The sequence below is a fragment of the Elgaria multicarinata genome, chromosome 5 (assembly GCF_023053635.1).
Source record: "Elgaria multicarinata webbii isolate HBS135686 ecotype San Diego chromosome 5, rElgMul1.1.pri, whole genome shotgun sequence".
Classification (NCBI taxonomy): domain Eukaryota; kingdom Metazoa; phylum Chordata; class Lepidosauria; order Squamata; family Anguidae; genus Elgaria; species Elgaria multicarinata.
Genome location: NC_086175.1, coordinates 134575639 through 134593758, shown reverse-complemented (window position 1 = coordinate 134593758; position 18120 = coordinate 134575639). Strand labels below are relative to the sequence as shown.

At 49.0% G+C, this 18120-nt stretch overlaps 1 protein-coding gene across 1 annotated transcript; it reads left to right on the top strand.

Annotated features, from left to right (window-relative positions):
* The first annotated feature begins 482 nt into the window (after positions 1 to 482).
* Positions 483 to 9582, top strand: SERPINH1 (serpin family H member 1). The gene is made up of 5 exons (XM_063127221.1): positions 483 to 646; positions 4885 to 5570; positions 6744 to 6842; positions 7480 to 7712; positions 8119 to 9582. Exons 2-5 carry the CDS (start codon positions 4907 to 4909, stop codon positions 8419 to 8421), a joined length of 1299 nt encoding a protein of 432 aa, XP_062983291.1. The 5' UTR covers positions 483 to 646; positions 4885 to 4906; the 3' UTR covers positions 8422 to 9582.
* Positions 9583 to 18120: the final 8538 nt, after the last annotated feature.

Below are 18120 nucleotides of genomic sequence, written 5' to 3'. Positions count from 1 at the left end.
AGGGTGTGGCTATGCAAAACTGTGAAAAGGAGAATGCAGGGATTGATTGTTCTCTCCTATTCTGGTGTTTTTTAGAACAATGAGATCTAGCGAGTTGCTTTCCTCAGTGAAGAAAAGGAAAGGAAAGGAACCTCTCCTGCAACCACTGAATCATTACTGACTCTTGGAGGGACGCCAGCTTTCGCTGACGTTTTCTTGGCAGGCCTTAAAGCGGGGTGGTTTGCCGTTGCCTTCCCTGGCTGTTATTCCCTTTCCCCCAGCTAACTGGGTACTCATTTTACCGACCTCGGGAGGATGGAAGGCTGAGTCGACCCAAGCCGGCTGCCTGAAACCAGCTTCCGCTGGGATCGAACTCTGGCCGTGGGGAGAGTTTCAGCTGCAGAAACTGCTGCTTTACCGCTCTGTGCCACACGAGGCTCTTTTCCTCAGTGAAAGAGCACCGCTAACCCCCCCCCCCACGCTCAATCTGGCAGGGCCCCACAATTGTCGGTTTCCCAGACCCCCTCCATAGAAGTGTAATTGCAGGCATTTTGTTGTTCTGTTCTGAAATCCACGCGTGCAGGTCCTTGAGGGAACTACCTTATTTATCTGTTTTCTTTCAGAATGAAAAAGGCAAACGTTGACCACACTAAGAAAAAGTTTCAAGGTATCTTTAGAAAAGAAAAAAAAAACCAACCTTATACACTTGCCACATCACACATCCCAAACGGGGCAGATGTAACGCCCCAAAGTGAACTGTGTAGCTTGTAATGAAACATGAGTGCGTGCCATGGGTTAAAGGGATAGGATCCTAGATTTTTGAAGGGGTGCCTGTTGGCGTTCTTCTCCTGCCCCTCTTCCCTAGTCCTGAAGCATCCCAAACCACTGTCTTGTTAAGAATGCAAGACCCCAGCCAGAAGTCTCTTGAAACGTCACCAGTTGGGCACGATGGTACTGGCCTTCCTCTTGGGTTCGTTCTCAAATTCTGGTGCTCTGCGGTGCACTGCCTCTGTCCTTGGAGGTTCCATCGAGCAAATTCTGCCCAGTGGCTCCGACCAGGGACACTTTGATCTAGCTATAGAGTATTTACAGAAAGTCTTTGCAGTGGAAAGAGACTTCTAATTTTAAAATCCTCCACAATTTAAACCACCCTTTTCCTTCCCGTTTCTGTGGCTGCCAAAAGACATAACTATCGATGTTCTGTGGTGCTATAATTTAACCCTAAGCTGGAGGCTCTGCAATTTTCAGGCCTGGTCAAGTGGGGGAGGGTTTTTTACAGCAAAGCTGCCTACGTGGCAAAAAGGCCTTTCTGCAAGGAATGTTTAGGGGCCCGGCTTCCGCTTCCCGTCCCTTTGCTTTATTCCAGCCCCCGGCTCCTTTCCGCTGTGTGCAGGGAACATAGCTCAGCCCCGCCCTTGGCACGGCGCCCCCAAATGCCGGCTGTTGAGATTTTGGGCAACCGCCCGGATGGCGTCACAGCAGAAAAATGAACATGGAGCACAGCAGTGGAGTAGATGCGCCAAGCTGAGTTTTACGGAGAGATGAAATATTATTTGGGGCGGTCTTCGTAATTCCAGAAAGGCCTCCCTCCCTCCCTCGCGGCCTTTGGCTGGCAACAGATTTTTGACCTATTTTGAATTGAGATGGGGCCAAAGTGTTAGAAATAGCTCCGTCGAGTGATTCAATCTTGTACGAAACCAGATGCAGGCAAAAAGACTCCACGGCTGCTGAGCTGAAATGCCCCCATCTCGCGTTTCATTTCCTCATTCGGGGATTCCCCCCCCCCAGTGGGTTTTGCACCCCATTTAACAAGCTGCTCCCCTGCTAATGTGGGCAGCAACCATTTTAGTTCGCCTGCTGTGCCTTCTGAGTAATGCTACGTGGAGGCGTTGGGTTGTTTTCAATGTTTGTCCTGCTTAGAATAGACCCACTAAAGTGGCCAATTTAAGTCTCATTCATTTCAAGTAGTCTACTCTGAGTAGGACTAGCATTGGTTACGACCCATAGCCTCGATCATAAGAAGACTTAAGGTCAAAAAACAAATGGCGTACACACGCACGGCTGGTTATCAGTGGTGGCCATTTTATTTTGCTTAAAATGCTCCCTTCCCTCTGAGTGATGCTATGAGCCAAAAGAAAGAGAGCAAAGCATTGGATGGGTAGGGTGGCCATATGGAAAGGAGGACAGGGCTCCTGTCAGCTTTAACTGTGGTGATGAAGAGGGAATTTCACCAGGTGCTGCATGCATACAAATGACACCTGCTGAAATTCCCTTTTCTATGCAACTGTTAAAGATACAGCAGCACAGTCCTCTTTTTTCCTATGGTCACCCTTGGATTAAATCTCCCTCTACTGCATCCTTTGATCCTGGAATTCATTTTAAATTCAGGTTGGAATTCTCCTCGGACAACTTTTATTTTATTTTATTTACAATATTTCTATACCGCTCCCCATTCAAGAATTTCGGAGCGGTGGACAAATCGAATAAAAACAATGAAATCACATTAAAAGTACATTTTAAAAGAAGCAAAGTGCAAAATAAACCGTGGCTAGTCGTTAAGGGAAGGCATCGTGGAACGACGACGTTTTCAGGAGGCGCTGGAAGGAATACAAAGTTGGTGCCTACTTGACTGTGGTTTGGTGCTAGAAGTACAACCTCTCCCAACGTAACAAATCAGTAATCCCCAAATGTGGTGTCCTAAGAGATCGGCCACAACTAATCAATTAAGTAGTTGAAGGCTCCCTGTGAAGCCAAAGCAATCGCCCAGAGAGGAGGGTGCCTACTGCCTCTGTTTGAGTCTCTGGTCTGGCCACCTTCCAGTCTGCCTCTGCTGATACGTATGGGACATCGGAAACTGCTTTATATACCGGGTCAGACTCGGGCATAGAGAGGCCTTTTCTCAGCCTTTCACCAGCGACCCTTTAAAAGGTGAAATGCACAAGATTGAGCCTGCAGTCATCTGCCTGCAAAAGTTGTGCTCTGTCACTGAGCTATAGAGTTTCTCTACGTGAGCGATTTATTGCATGTTCATAATTGGCCACTCGTGGAAGTTTGCAGGTCCTTTAGATGACAGTGTCGACCACCAGGACATTTTCTGTGCTTCCACCCCTTTATCCTGCTTTTAAAAACCACAAGATAATCAGCTTTAAAAAAAGCACAAATTCAGACCTGTGTAAAGTTGGCGTTGTGCTATAATTCTGACGCTAGATAGTGCTGTTTCATTAAAGTGAATGGAGCATGCAGAGAAAGGAAGTATTCAGTTCAAACACCCATGCAATTGAGCTGACTATAATCCCAGAAAGAAATTGGAAGCAGAAAGCCCTGGTAGGGCAGAGGGATTTTTTTTTTAATGTAGAGAAGCTCATAATTTCTCCCCCTGAAGGGGACGTCTTTGGAGCATTCAGCTACTGCTGATGCAGAGACACAACCAAATGACTCCTACCTTAAGAAGGGGCTGCCTGTTGCCATACTGATGGAGTCACTGCTCTGGGGTTAACACTTTGCAATCACATTTTTAGTTCAGGGTGAAAAGATTGTGATCTGCTTGATTAAATCAGAAGTTTTGGAAAACATGGAGCTAACCAATCTTTCTGAGAATCCCAAGAGCTCCCTCTTGTGGTCCTACAAAGAAGCACAGCCTGCTGTTCTAGATAGGACCACAGTTTGTAGTAGGGCTGTGCACGGACCCCTGGATCCAGATCGGGCCCGATCCTCTCCGGGCCGATCCGCCCGTCCCCCGCTCTGCTCTGCAGAGCGAGATCCAGCTCCATCGCCTTCAATTGAGGCCCCGGCTTGATACCGGAAGAGGCTTGGGCGTTCACTTCCAGATTCAGCCGGAGCCTCAATCGAAGCCTGCGACGGACCATGATGGACACAGGTAATCCTCCCTGCCCCCTTACCTGGCTCCATTACTGTCGCTGCAGGGGCGGCGGCGGCACCGATGAGTCCCCCTCCCCCCCCCCCACTTACCTGCGTCCGGAGCTCCGGATTGAGGCGATCCTCTTCACCTCCATCTTTTCCGGAGGCGAATCAGGCCGCCTCGCTTTTTCTTCTCCGACCTGAAGAGAAGCGGAGCACAGCCCTAGTTTGTAGCAGATTTGCTTTATGTTGCCCTGTGGAGTGAAACCTCTACGATAACGTAAAGGCTATAAGTGGACAAATGCAGCCTTCTCCCACTGTTCCTCCCCACCAACCAGTATTCAAAGGTATACTGCCTCTGGACATGGAGGCTCGATTTTGTCGTTTCTTGAATTTGTCTAATCCTCTTTTAAGGACCTTTTTTTTTTTGTTAGTGTCCATCACCCCATCTTGAGGCAGTGAGTTCCATAGATTAAGTATGCGCCACTTGAAGAAAAACTCTTCTCTGTCCTGTGTCGTCTACTAGTCAATGCCACTGGATGACCCAGAGTACTGCTATTTTGGGGAAATGAGAAGAAGCGCTCGCCATCCATTTCCTCCACAGCGTTGTAAACTTCTCTGTCATGTCCTGTCCCTGTTCCTCACACACACACACACTTACACGCTTGTCTTTTTTCCAGCTTAAAAGGCCCCAATGCTTCAGCATTTCCTGACAGGGGGAGTGTGCTCCTATTCTGGACTTTTTCAGTCTTTTGTGATATTTCTGCGACTGGAACTGTATTCCAAATATGGCTGCACTGTTGATTTGTATGAGGGCATTAAGGTCTCTGGGCTTTGGAGGGTCCTCGGGGGAGGACTTTGAATGGGCCCCCTCCCCCGGTGGTTCCGCCTTCTCACCGCCACTGTCACCAGCAGCTCCTCCTCATTGCTCCCACTGGCCAGGGAGCAGGGAGGCCGTGGCGTCTCCTGCGCTGCCTCCTCCTCGCCACCACCTGGGCCAGAGAGGGCCGCTCCATCTTGCTGACTGGCCGTTTTGCTTCCTCGCAGGCTCTGATTGGTCCCGGTTCCCATGGAAGCCATGTGGTGGCTGAGGCTCCTAGCGCTTGGCGCTCTCGTGGCCGCCGTGCCCCCAGACAGCAAGAAGGCCAGCGGGAAGAAAGCCGCTGCCGAAGGCCAGAAGCTGAGCGGGAAGAAAGCCGCTGCCGAAGACCAGAAGCTGAGCGAGAAGGCCGCCGCCTTGGCTGACCGCAGCGCCGGCCTGGCCTTCAACCTCTACCACGTGATGGCAAAGGACAAGAACACGGAGAACATCTTGGTCTCCCCCGTGGTGGTCGCCTCTTCCCTGGGCCTGGTGTCTCTGGGCGGCAAGGCGGCCACGGCCTCCCAAGCCAAAGCCCTGCTCAGCGCCGACAAGCTCGACGACGACGACGTGCACAGCGGCCTGTCGGAGCTCCTGAGCGACGTCAGCAACGCCACGGCCCGCAACGTCACCTGGAAGTTGGGCGGCCGCCTCTACGGCCCCAGCTCCATCCACTTCGCCGACGACTTCGTGAAGAGCAGCAAGAAGCACTACAACTACGACCACTCCAAGATCAACTTCCGGGACAAGCGGAGCGCCCTGAAGTCCATCAACGAGTGGGCGGCCCAGACCACCGACGGCAAGCTGCCGGAGGTCACCAAGGACGTGGAGAAGACGGATGGCGCCTTGATCGTCAACGCCATGTTCTTCAAACGTAAGCGGAGGCGGATGAGCTTCAAGCCGGGCGAACAGAGCCTCTCTCAGCCCCCACGGACCGATTTCCATTTCGGATAAGGTCTCCCGGGGGGGGGGGTGGATTTCGGTGGTGGGCGGGGCCAAAGGAAAGGGGCGGGGTCAAAATACCACCCGGTTTTAGCTTAAAGCTGTTCCTGCCAGTAACGAAACCTTAGGACAGGCATTTCAACCCTGAGGGTGGGCAGGAATTACAGAGAAGCTGAGAAACCACCAAATGAATGTCGGCCATCCGGTGAAAGGGGGCGTCACCATCCAGGGAACCCTCGAGGGCCGCATTGGGATTTCAGGAGGGCCGGATTTGGCCCACAGCCTCAGGTTCTGCACACGTGTTAAGCAGGACGGCTTGGCTTCCAAACTTCAAAGTGTTAAACCAGGCATAGGCAAGCCGGATGTTCTGGACTACAGCTCCTATAATCGCCAACCACTGGCCATGCTGGCTGGGGCACATGGGAGTTGTAGTCCAAAAGCGTTGAGAGGTTACCTACCCTTGTGTTAAAACCGGTACGAAGAGCCCCGCTACATTATAGGGACATCGGAAGCTGACTGATACTGATCCTTGGTCCGTCTAGGCCAATATTGCTGACACTGACTGGCAGCAACGGCTTCCCAGGATTTCAGGCAGGAGTCTTTTCTAGCCCTACCAAAGCAGGGACTCTACCACTGAGCAATGGTCCATCCCAGTCTGAATGATTCCTTTGGGAAGCCACCACCACTAGGACCCCTTCCATTGTATCTCCCCGGCTCCTGGTAATTGGAGATACGCTGACTCTAAAGACTCGAGTTTCCATCAGCAATCATGGCTCATTCCTCCTGATAGGCCTGGGGTCCAGTATTGGTACCGCCAACGACTTTCCACTTAATCCCCTCTGCAAAAAATTAAACGAGCATCCATTTTGCACAAATTATTCGCTTCTGGGGATTTGGTTTCTTCAAATGCCTGATTGGACACCGTGGCTCGGAGCGTGGTGGGTGTATTTAGTCCCCACCCATGTCGCTTGCCTTGTGGCTAGTCTTCTCAGGGTGCTTTAGTTGTGGTTTGTGGAATTAGGAAGGGGGGGGATGTGTGATACGACAGCCCCTTTGCTGCTCTCCGCTCTAAACTGGTCTTCATTCCTCCCCTTTGCTTTGATAGCTCACTGGGATGAGAGGTTCCACCACAAGATGGTGGACAACCGTGGCTTTATGGTGACCCGTTCCTACACAGTTGGCGTCCCCATGATGCATCGCACAGGTAAGAGGACCGGGAAATGAGGCAAAATCCACTCTTGGAAGATGGATCTCCCAGTACAACCAGAATCTGACAAGACTCGCCTGGCGCCAACGCTGCTCTCTTTCCGGCGCCAGGTTAAGACTTTCCTCTTTGCCCAGGCATATGGCAGCACGTCTTAATCACCCACATGTTTAGTTTTTTAACAGTTTTTAATGCTTTATTATTATTATTATTTATTTATTTATTTATATAGCACCATCAATGTACATTATGTGTTTATGTGTGTATGTTCCGTGTTTTAGGATTTTAAATTTTGTATACTTGTTTTTATCTCAATTTTAGAATTTCTGTAAACCGCCCAGAGAGCCCTGGCTATGGGAGCGGTATATAAGTGCAATAAATAAATAAATAGTAAATAAATGCGCAGCGGAGAGGGGCCCACAGTGAGATCTCTAACCCTGCAGCCCTGGGGCTGATGATCTTAGCAACTGCAACGTGCCCAAATCCCATTGAAGTCAATGGGGCTGAAGCTCATTTCCACGTCCTGCTGGGCCGTGCTTAGTCCCCCTGCTCAGGCCTTCCTTCTCCGGTGGTCCTCCCCGTCCATCCCCCCCCCACTCCAGATCTGCCCCTGATGTATTTCTTTTGGCTTTTCTAGGACTGTACAACTACTTCAACGACGAGGAGGAGAAGCTGCAAGTCTTGGAGATGCCGCTGGCCCACAAGCTCTCCAGCATGATTTTCATCATGCCCAACCACGTGGAGCCCCTGGAGCGCCTGGAGAAGCTGCTGACCCGGGAGCAGCTGAAGACTTGGCAGGGGAAGATGAAGACCAGGGCGGTGGCCATCTCCCTGCCCAAGGTCAGCCTGGAAGTCAGCCACGACCTCCACGTGAGTACGGCATGGTTCAAGCGGGCAGGCCTCAGCTCTCTTTAACAGCCAGCCCCGTCCTGGGGAGGCAATTCTGTTCGTTTGCTTTCCCGTTTCAGTCCCGGCCCTCTTGCCATCAGGGCAGTGGAGGTTGGAGGCTCCATGTCAGTGGGGAATGCTTCGAGGGCAGGGCTCCTGCAGTTTTAACTGTTGTGACAGGGGATTTCTCCAGGTGCTGCATGCATACCAATGACACCTGCTGAAATCCCCTTTTCTAGGCAACTGTTAAAGATACAGGAGCCCCGTCCTCCTTTCCATACAAAGCAGAAATAATTTGGCAGGTAACAAGTGACGAACGTTATATATAATAGATCTGTAGAACAGCTGGAGCGTCCGGCCTCCTGATGTATCTGTTCCTCGTTTCCAGAAACATTTGGCTGATCTCGGTTTAACTGAAGCTGTCGACAAAACCAAGGCTGACTTGTCCAAGATCTCGGGCAAAAAAGACCTCTACCTCTCCAACGTCTTCCATGCTGCCGCTCTCGAGTGGGACACGGAGGGAAACCCTTTCGATGGAGACATCTACGGCCGGGAAGAGATGAAGAACCCAAAGCTTTTCTACGCTGATCATCCATTCATTTTCCTTATCAAGGACAACAAGACCAATTCAATCCTTTTCATTGGCAGACTAGTTAGGCCCAAAGGAGACAAAATGCGTGACGAATTGTAGTGTGCGTGCTCTGGTGTGCATGTGTGATGGATGGATGTCCCTGGGTTTGTTTGTTTTTTTAAATCGGGGGAGATACGATGTCATGTATTTTCTATGAACTGGTGCTCTCCAAGCTATTAAGGCTGCAATCCCATGCACGCTTACATTGGAGCAAGCCCCATTGAATTTAGTGGGACTGACTCCTGAGTAGACCTGCAGAAGATTGCTCTGCATAAATACCGGAGGTCAAAATAGGGAGGGGATGGGGAATAAAAGGGTGGTAAGTAACTTCCCTGAAACGACTCCTCCTGCTAACGTTGAAGGCTCTTTTCGTATTTTGCTCGTCTTTCTTGGTTGGGATCCTGTTCTTTGAATCCATCGCAGCACAAAGGGAATATGAGCTGGAAGTTACATTGCAAATAACTTAAAGGTGCAATCCTAGGTATGTTTAGATGGGGGGAGAAGCAGGGCTGTGGAGTCGGAGTTGGTAAGAATGTACTGACTCTGACTCCTAATAAATTTAAATTGAATATAGAGTTGCGATATGTCCCTGAAAACCAAGATTGGGCTGGATTCCAGCCAATTCCAAAATATTCTGGCTGGTTGGACAAAAATCCTGGATTTGCAGTCCAGCTGGCCAGAGAAATTCAGACCCCCCCCCCCCCAGCGGATCGGCAGCAGCAGAGAAAAAGACGGATCAATCTGCCACCTTTTCCAGCATGCTGCTGCTCCTTCACAATTAATTAAATAAATCAAAATATAACCTCGTTGTTTTCATTGTTGGGCTTCTTTGATACATATTTTTTTTTTAAAAAAAACCAGAATGTCTTAGCTATAGCCTTTAGACCCGGGCTTTAACAGGTTAGGTTTCTAAAAAGTTGCGTGCTTGCAGTCGATGTAGGAAATATATAGGAAATTTATTTCCTATATTGATCTATAATTAAAGGAGTTGGAGGTTTTATGTGCCAACTCCACAGCCCTGGAAAAAAGTCCTGGCTGGTGAATGCTGGAGTTGTAGGACTTTTTTTAATGTCTAAACATACGTAGGAATTGCGCCCTAAGATAACGAGCTCAGACTTGCCCCAAACTTTCACTGTAAGGTGAGAGATCTTTTTAATTCTTCGTTATGTGCGCCTGTCAGTGCGAATTCATGGACCAACAATAGATGGATAAAATTCTGAATTTGTACCTGTTGTTTATATAAGAATTCATAATGGTGTGGGGTGGGGAAATAAGATTTCTGATCTGTTGACAATTCCTCACCCATGAAACCCACACTTGCATTGTTCAGAAAAATGGTGGATTGCTATAAAAAAAATATGAATTCACTCTTAGAAAAGAGCATCCATTTTGCCTCCACCATGTATTACTCTTGCGGATAAACTGAAAGACACCCCCCCCCCAGGACGAGTGACATGGAAAAAGGAATCTGATGCTTCGTTCAGGATGTGTGATACGTAAACAAACCACTTAAGCCCTGCTTGCATTAAAATCAGCTTGATGCGCTGAAACCAACTCAGACAAATGGATTTAGGTGTACGTGGGGTGGATAACCCTGTAAGTGCATCTGTAACATACCCAACTGTTCTTTAGTTGCAAAAGTTGCCTTTTCCGCTCAGAAACTATCATCTCCACTGGCTGTTCTGTACATGGGCACATTTTTAAAAAAATTACCCTCTATGTGTGGTTGTCATATTTTCGCATTTACATCTGATGATAAGCAAGGTCTTGAGCCCCAACCGGTTTGGGCAGGGTGTCTGACCTTAGAAGCAACGCTGAACTGATCAAAGGGACTTTGTGAGGTTGTAAGAAATATTAAGGGGGAAAGTACCCCCATAGCCAGGACAAATTCATCTGCGTCCAATGTTAGGATAGCATCCAATGTTAGGCCTACATAGGCAAGGCTGACTTGTCCCATTCATTTCAATGGATCTACTCTATATAGAGCTAACTTTGGATACTACCCAAAGTCGCAAACTCCTCTTCCAAGTCGGAGTAGCTCATAATGACCATGCGGTGGAGGCAGGAATGTGAATGGCTGCGAACACAAGGAGTTCCCCTATCTACGTATTATTATTTATTATTATTTATTTATATAGCACCATCAATGTACATGGTGCTGTACAGATTACACAGTAAATAGCAAGACCCTGCCGCATAGGCTTACAATCTAATAAAGTTGTAGTAAACAATAAGGAGGGAAGGAGAATGCAAACAGGCACAGGGAAGTGTAAAGAGGCACTGGGTAGGGTGAAGCTAACAGTATAGAGTCAGAACAGACTCAACATTTAAAAGCTATAGGGAAAAGAAAAGTTTTTAGCTGAGTTTTAAAAGCTGTGATTGAGTTGGTAGTTCTCAAGTGTTCTGGAAGAGCGTTCCAGGCGTAAGGGGCAGCAGAAGAAAAAGGACGAAGCCGAGTAAGGGAAGTGGAGGTCCTTGGGCAGGCGAGAAGCATGGCATCAGAGGAGCGGAGAGCACAAGCGGGGCAATAGTGTGAGATGAGAGAGGAGAGATAGGCAGGAGCTAGACCGTGAAAAGCTTTGAAGGTTAGCAGGAGAAGTTTATATTGGATTCTGGAGTGAATCGGAAGTCAATGAAGAGATTTCAGAAGTGGAGTGACATGGTCAGAGCGGCGGGCCAAGAAGATGATCTTAGCGGCAGAGTGGTGGACAGAGACCAGCGGACTGATGTGAGACGAGGGAAGACCAGAGAGAAGAAGGTTGCAGTAGTCCAACCGAGAGATAACCAGTGCGTGAACGAGAGTCTTGGCAGAAGAGACAAAAATGGTCGAATCCTGGCAATGTTATACAGGAAGAAACGGCAGGATTTAGCTACTGCCTCGATATGAGGAATAAAGGAGAGCGAGGAATCAAATATAAAGCCAAGACTACGAGCTTCCTTGACCGGAGTAAGCGTGACATCGTTGACAGTAAGAGAGAATGAGAGATGAGGAGAAGGTTTAGGAGGAAAAACAAGCAGTTCAGTTTTTGCCATATTAAGTTTCAAACGACGATGAAGCAGCCAGGCTGAGATTCAGAGGCAGGATTTTTTTCTCCCTCTCTCAAAATACTAGAACCCAGTGGGGTCATCCCATGAAACTGATTGGTGGGAGATTCAGGACAAATAAAAGGAAGAACTTCACGCAGCGCATAGTTAAGTTATGGAACTCACTACTACAGGATGTGATGGCCACCAATTTGGATGGCTTTAAAAGGGGGGTGGATAAGTTCCTGGAGGGGCTATCAATGGCTACTAGCCCTGATGGTTGTGTGCCATCTCCAGTATTCGAGGCAGTAAGCCTGTGTGCACCAGCTGCTGGGGAACATGGGTGGGAGGGTGCTGTTGCACCATGTCCTGCTTGTTCATCCCTGGCCGATGGCTGCTTGGCCACTGTGTGAACAGAGTGCCGGACTAGATGGACCCTTGGTCTGATCCAGCATCTGGGCCCTTCTTCGGTTCTTGTTGCGGGCCCTGGCAACAGGATGGCTAATCTCTTCCCAGCGAACTTGCAGAGACCAAAATGCTGCACTTGATGGACCTGCTGCTTGGATCCAGAAGGTGCCAGCCCTAGATACAGAATCCAAATGCTTAACTAGAGCTCCCCATTGGGAAAACACTAGAGGCCTTCAAGAGGCAGCTGGGCAACCATCTGTCAGGGATGCTTTCGGGTGGATTCCTGCCTTGAGCAGGGGGTTGGACTTGATGGCCTTGTAGGCCCCTTCCAGCTCTGCTATTCTATGATTCTATGAAAACAGCCCCCCTGCCAGATGTTGCATTGCAAGTCGCATCATCTTTCGTGAGCACAGCCAAAGGTGAGGGTTGGATGCTCTCGTGCTGTGCTTGGGAGTTCCTGATCAACAGCTGGCTGGCCACTGTGAACGGAATGATGGACTGATCCAGCATTAAGGCTATTCGTCCTTTTTATGAGCTGCAGTCCAAGATCTGGCAGGCCACATGTTCCCCAGTGACAACGTAAAAACATGGATGTCCCCAGAATTAACCCCTTCCCCATGTGGGCAACCTATGCTGGCAAGGGAAAGCTCTGAGCACATTAGGCCAGCTTGCGTGATCAGCGTTGCGGTTAATTGGGAATACCTTCTGGGTAGGGGCTTTCTCTTGCAGCGCTGGACTTACTAACACTTACAAGCACTTAAGTAGCACTTAAGCATGGCTTGCTGCTTTGGAGCATGGCCAGGGATGCAGCTAAGCACTTGCCAGCCTAGCCGTTGGCAGCAAATTTAGCAAAGGTGGTGAGCTTTCCCGTGAGTGCTGGCAGATCCCGGAGTTGCATTACGAATCTCAAAATAGCCCATTTCCCCAATTTCAGAACCTAAATCTCATTGTCGATCAAATTTGGTAGGAGGTACATTGCTGCCGGGGATCTCTTGTTCTTTTTTAGACATCGACGGAATATTTCTGGGGACGATCAGCAGCATTCACAAAACTGAATATTTACACTGGAAGGACTCCAAACGCACCTTCCGGTTCTCCCAGGGATTCAGAACATTTCTTGATAGGCAAGGCGTTTGTCACCCGTTCATATTCAAACTGGAATCATTTGTGGTTTTTCCTTCGCTGGATTTCTCTAGCAGAGCCTGCCCCAATCTGTCGCCTGCCAGATGGGATGGATTACAACTCCCATCATTCCTCAGCAATGCTGGGGGGAGGGGCAGCAGGTTGGGGAAGGCTGCTCTAATAGAACAACATGGTTGACAACGTTTTTATTGTCCCTGGCAAGTGAAAGTATATCACCACCTGAGGCCATTCAGATGCATGGTACATTTGAACTGGAGTAACAGTTCATGGACAGCTTTGAAGCTTCAGCAAAATCTAGGACAGTGGTTCCCAAAGTGGGCAGTACTGTCCCTTTGGGGCGGTGGGATTGCATAGGGGGGTGCTAAGAGGCAAGGGGGCAGCAGGGGAGCCCTCAAGGTGGTCTTTTCCAAGAAGTGCCTCTCCAGAAGGTCTGAAAACCCAGGGACATTTCTATGGGAGAAGGTAGTTTGGTCCCAAGCCATATAGGGGAAGAATCCACACATGTATTAATACCATTTAAGACGTGTCCTTTTAATGGTGAATTGAAATGTTTCAAAAGCACCAAAACGCTAATGTAGAGACATACCCTGCTTGGCGTGCCCCGCCACGTCGGGTGCAAAACAGAGGCGTTCACTCTTCCCTCCCTCCCTCCCTCAGCAAGCCTGTGGCGAGTGCGTCCCATTTAAAGGGGCTGCACGCAGGGGGCACTGGGCATGAGTTTGTGGAACCAAGGGGGCGGTTACCTGAAAAAGTTTGGGAACCACTGATCTAGGAGATGCAGTGATGCCAACACACTCAGGTCTAATCTACACCAAGCAGGCTATTGCACTATGAAAGCCGTATTAAAAAGGCAGGAGCCACACGACTGCTTTATCATGGCATTGAAGTGCACTCACAACTGTTAGGGTCCATTGACAAATACCATACACCTCTTTCATAGTGCAATACCCTGCTTGGTGTAGGTTAGGCCTGTCAATGTTAAAAGGGGTTGGATAAATTCCTATCAGTGGCTACAAGTCATGCCAGCTCTGTGCTACTTCCAGTATTAGGCAGTAAGCCTGTGTATACCATTTACTGGGGAATATGGGCAGGAAGTTGCTATTACACTCACGTCCTACTTGAGAGCTTGCCATCTGTTTGGCTACTTTGGGAATGCTGTAACAGACAGGCCTTTGGTCTGATGCAGGATGGCACTATGTCTAACTTGTAACCTGACCTACAAGGCCATCAAGTCCAACTCCCACTCAATGCAGGAGTCTACCTTAAAGCATACCTGACAGATGGCGGTCCAGCTGCCTCTTGAAGGCCTTTAGTGTGGGAGAGGCCCTGGTTAGGCCTCATCTAGAGTATTGCGTCCAGTTCTGGGCTCCACACTTTAAAAAAAGATGCAGACAAGCTGGAGCGTGTTCAGAGGAGGGCAACCGGGTTGATCAGGGGTCTGGAAACAAAGCCCTATGAAGAGAGACTGAAAGAACTGGGCATGTTTAGCCTGGAGAAGAGAAGATTGAGGGGAGACATGAGAGCACTCTTCAAAGACTTAAAAGGTTGTCACACAGAGGAGGGCCAGGATCTCTTCTTGATCCTCCCAGAGTGCAGGACATGGAATAACAGGCTCAAGTTAAAGGAAGCCAGATTCCAGCTGGACATCAGGAAAAACATCCTGACTGTTAGAGGAGTATGACAATGGAACCAGTTACCTACAGAGGTTGTGGGCTCTCCCACACTAGAGGCCTTCAAGAGGCAGCTGGACAACCATCTGTCAGGGATGCTTTAGGGTGGATTCCTGCATTGAGCAGGGGGTTGGACTCGATGGCCTTGTAGATCCCTTCCAACTCTGCTATTCTATGATTCTATGACCTCCCTAGGTCATTGGTTCCATTGTCATACTGCTTTAACAGTCAGGAGGTTTTTCCTGCTGTCCATCCAGAATCTGGCTTCCTGTCACTTGAGCCCATTGTTCCGTGTCCTGCACTCTGGGAGGATCAAGTGGAGATCCTGGCCCTCCTCTGTGTGGCAACCTTTCAAGTATTTGAAGAGTGCTATCATGTCTCCCCGGTCTTCAAAGTTACCGAGAGGCAAAACCTTTAGCCTTTTGAAAGAGGTGTGCCGTCTTATCCTACCCCACCCGTTTTGATCGTTCTAACATTGACCTATCAAACAAAATTCCAATTTGTGGCCCAGCCATTCCTGTGTGCTGAGCCATCCCGTTCCTCCTGGTGCAGCGGTTCCTCCAACTCCAAAGGGACATCCCACACTAGGTTACACCGTGGCAATGCTTTGCCTGCACGTACATTTGGGCAGAGGCTGGGGTTGGATTGGGGAAATCAAGGATGTGGAAAATGAACGCAAGGTCAGTATTTTGGGAGCAGAGCATCGTACATAAGAATACGCTGTCCACAGAAGAATGAGTTACAGATCTGCTCCATCCTGTTGCTATGACATGTTGATGGGTGGGGGCATTGGGGAGGAGAGCACAGGACAGAGTACCTGGCCAGGTGATGAATGACAGATTGTGTGATGGGGATGCAAGTGTTCCAATGCCTTATTTTCAATTATCGCACCGAACTTTTGTTGTACAGTTTTTGCAATAAAATACTTTTCACCAAGTTGGTGTCGATGGTCATCAAACACGTACACAGCCTGGATTCAGAAGACAGGCGGACAGATGTGAGCTGGCTTGGGCCTTTAGGCAGGAGCAAGGAAGCAATCGAGGGCAGCACTTCCCTCGGAGTTAGATCTTTCAGGGGTTCCAGGCCAGCTGGGCCACAGAAAAGCCTTTAGAACGTAAGAGCATAAGAACTGCCCTGATGCAGGATCAGGCCAAGAGACCATCTAGTCCAGCACTCTCTTCACACAGGGGCCAACCAGCTGTCCACCAGGGACCAACAAGGTAGGACATGGTGCAACAGCACCCTCCCACCCATGTTCCCCAGCAACTGGTTCACACAGGCCTTGAATACTGGAGTTAGCACACCACCATCAGGGCTAGTAGTAGCCATGGATAGCCTTTGCCTCCAGGAATTCATCCAACCCCCTTTTAAAGCCATCCAAATTGGTGGCCATCACTACATCTTGTGGCAGTGAGTTCCAGAATTTAACTCTGCGCTGTGTGAAGTCCTTCCTTTTATTTGTCCTGGATCTCCCACCAATCAGCTTCATGGGATGAGCCCATTGGGTTCTAGTATTTTGAGAGGGAGAAAAATGTCTCCCTCTTGTCACTCCCCTCCAAGGAAGATTGGCAGAGGGCCTGTTCAGGATAGTACCATGGGCCCCTGGAAATTGAGTTTGGTCACCGAAGAACAGTCGAGGGAGAAGGGTGGGGAAAGAAGGTTCAGCAGAGATACAATGGCATAAAGTTGGGGGGCACCAAAACAGACAGGGGCACAAAATTAAAAGCCATTTAGATCAGGGATCCCCACCTTTTTTGGGTCTGTGGGCACCTTTCGACTTTTGAGAGAGTATCGTGAGTGCTCTCACAAAATGGCTGACATGAGGGCTTGCCCTTTCGCAAAATGGCTGACATGGTGGGCCTAGGGTGTGTGTCACAGAACAATTTCCCAGAAAGCAAACTGGCGAGACTAAAAGAAAAGCAAGAACTGAAATACAAGGCGGAAGCTGTGGGGGTGGGGTGGGGGGTTTCTGTACTCCAAAAGCGCTCTTTTGGACGCAAATAAAGGTGGCACTGGAGGCTTCTCTTTGCAACCCTATTGTTTAAAAAAATGCTCTAAAAAAAATGATCAGGAGAGGCAGGGAGGCTGATGTCCACAGGTACTACTTTGGAGAACACAGATTTAGGGGGAAAAGGGGCCTTTCTTAGCAGGGCGTGTCTAGCTCCTTATCATCCTTTCTCCTTCCTACTCCTTCCATTTATAAATGCGTTTTAATCTCACCCTTCCTTCAAGGAGCTGAAGGTGGCATAAATGATGTCCCGGACCCTGTTTTATCCTCACAGCAAGCCAGATACTGTAGGCTGAGAGACTCCATTCCCAGGTCACCTATGGGGACTTGAACCTGGGTATCTCTGATCCTACAAACGCAAAGCACTACACCACAAAGGCTATTGCTTTAACAGGAACGTGGAATTCAGAGTTGCTTTACTTTTAGACCATCCCAATTACTGGAATTCTTTGGGTACTGTACATCTAGATAAACATTAAATAAAACCAAGGACAAACTGCCCGCAATAAAACAGCAGGGCATAAAAAACAAGGCAGCACAGCATAAGACCAGATTGATTTCGGGAACCAGAAGGTTCGACCGTATAACACCTGCTCTGGTCCGCTTGCACTGGCTGCCTGTATGTTTCTGAGCCCAATTCAAGGTGCTGGTTTTGACCTATAAAGCCTTACACCAGCCTTCCTCAACCTGGGGCACTCCAGATGTGTTGGACTGCATCTCCCAGAATGCCCTAGCCAGCAGAGCTGGCTGGGGCATTCTGGGAGTTGTAGTCCAACACATCTGGAGCGCCCCAGGTTGAGGAAGGCTGCCTTACACGGCTTGGGACCACAATACCTGATGGAACGCCTCTCCCGACGTGAAAATACCCGGTCATTACGTTCAACATCTAAGGTGCCTCCTCCGGGTGCCTCCTCCGAGAGAGGTTTGGAGTGTGGCAACGAGGGACAGGGCCTTTTCAGTGGTGGCCCCCAGACTGTGGAACGATCTCTCTGACGAGGCTCGCCTGGCGCCAACGCTGCTATCTTTCCGGCTCCAGGTTAAGACTTTCCTCTTTGCCCAGGCATACGGCGGCACATCTTAATCACTCACATGTTTAGTTTTAAAAATGGTTTTTAATGCTATATATGTGTATGTTCTGTGTTTTAGAATTTTAAATTTTGTATACTTGTTTTTATCTTAATTTTAGAATTTCTGTAAACTGCCCAGAGAGCCATGGCTATGGGGGCGGTATATAAGTGCAATAAATAAATAAGTAAGACCATGTAAAATAAAACCCTGCAAAAATCTAAAAGCGCTAAAACAATTCTCAATTTGCTTGTAAGGCAGAGAGATTCACACAAAAGGTTTTAACAGCAGCCTGGGCGGGCTGGTAGGCAAAAGAAGGCAAACTGGATGAGCGTGCAAGAATTTTGGAGGACAAGTAGTAGAAGATGGAGGGCTTAGCACAAAACTAGGAGATGCAAGAAGCTGCTCAGACCTCTGGGATAAAGGGGGTGGCAACGGATA

Bases quoted from the DNA above. Each gene is read 5' to 3' on its own strand.
- SERPINH1 (XM_063127221.1), top strand. From the start codon at position 4,907: ATGGAAGCCATGTGGTGGCTGAGGCTCCTAGCGCTTGGCGCTCTCGTG. The intron at 5,571-6,743 runs GTAAGCGGAGGC...TTGCTTTGATAG, and splicing joins CAACGCCATGTTCTTCAAAC to CTCACTGGGATGAGAGGTTC. The intron at 6,843-7,479 runs GTAAGAGGACCG...TGGCTTTTCTAG, and splicing joins CCCCATGATGCATCGCACAG to GACTGTACAACTACTTCAAC.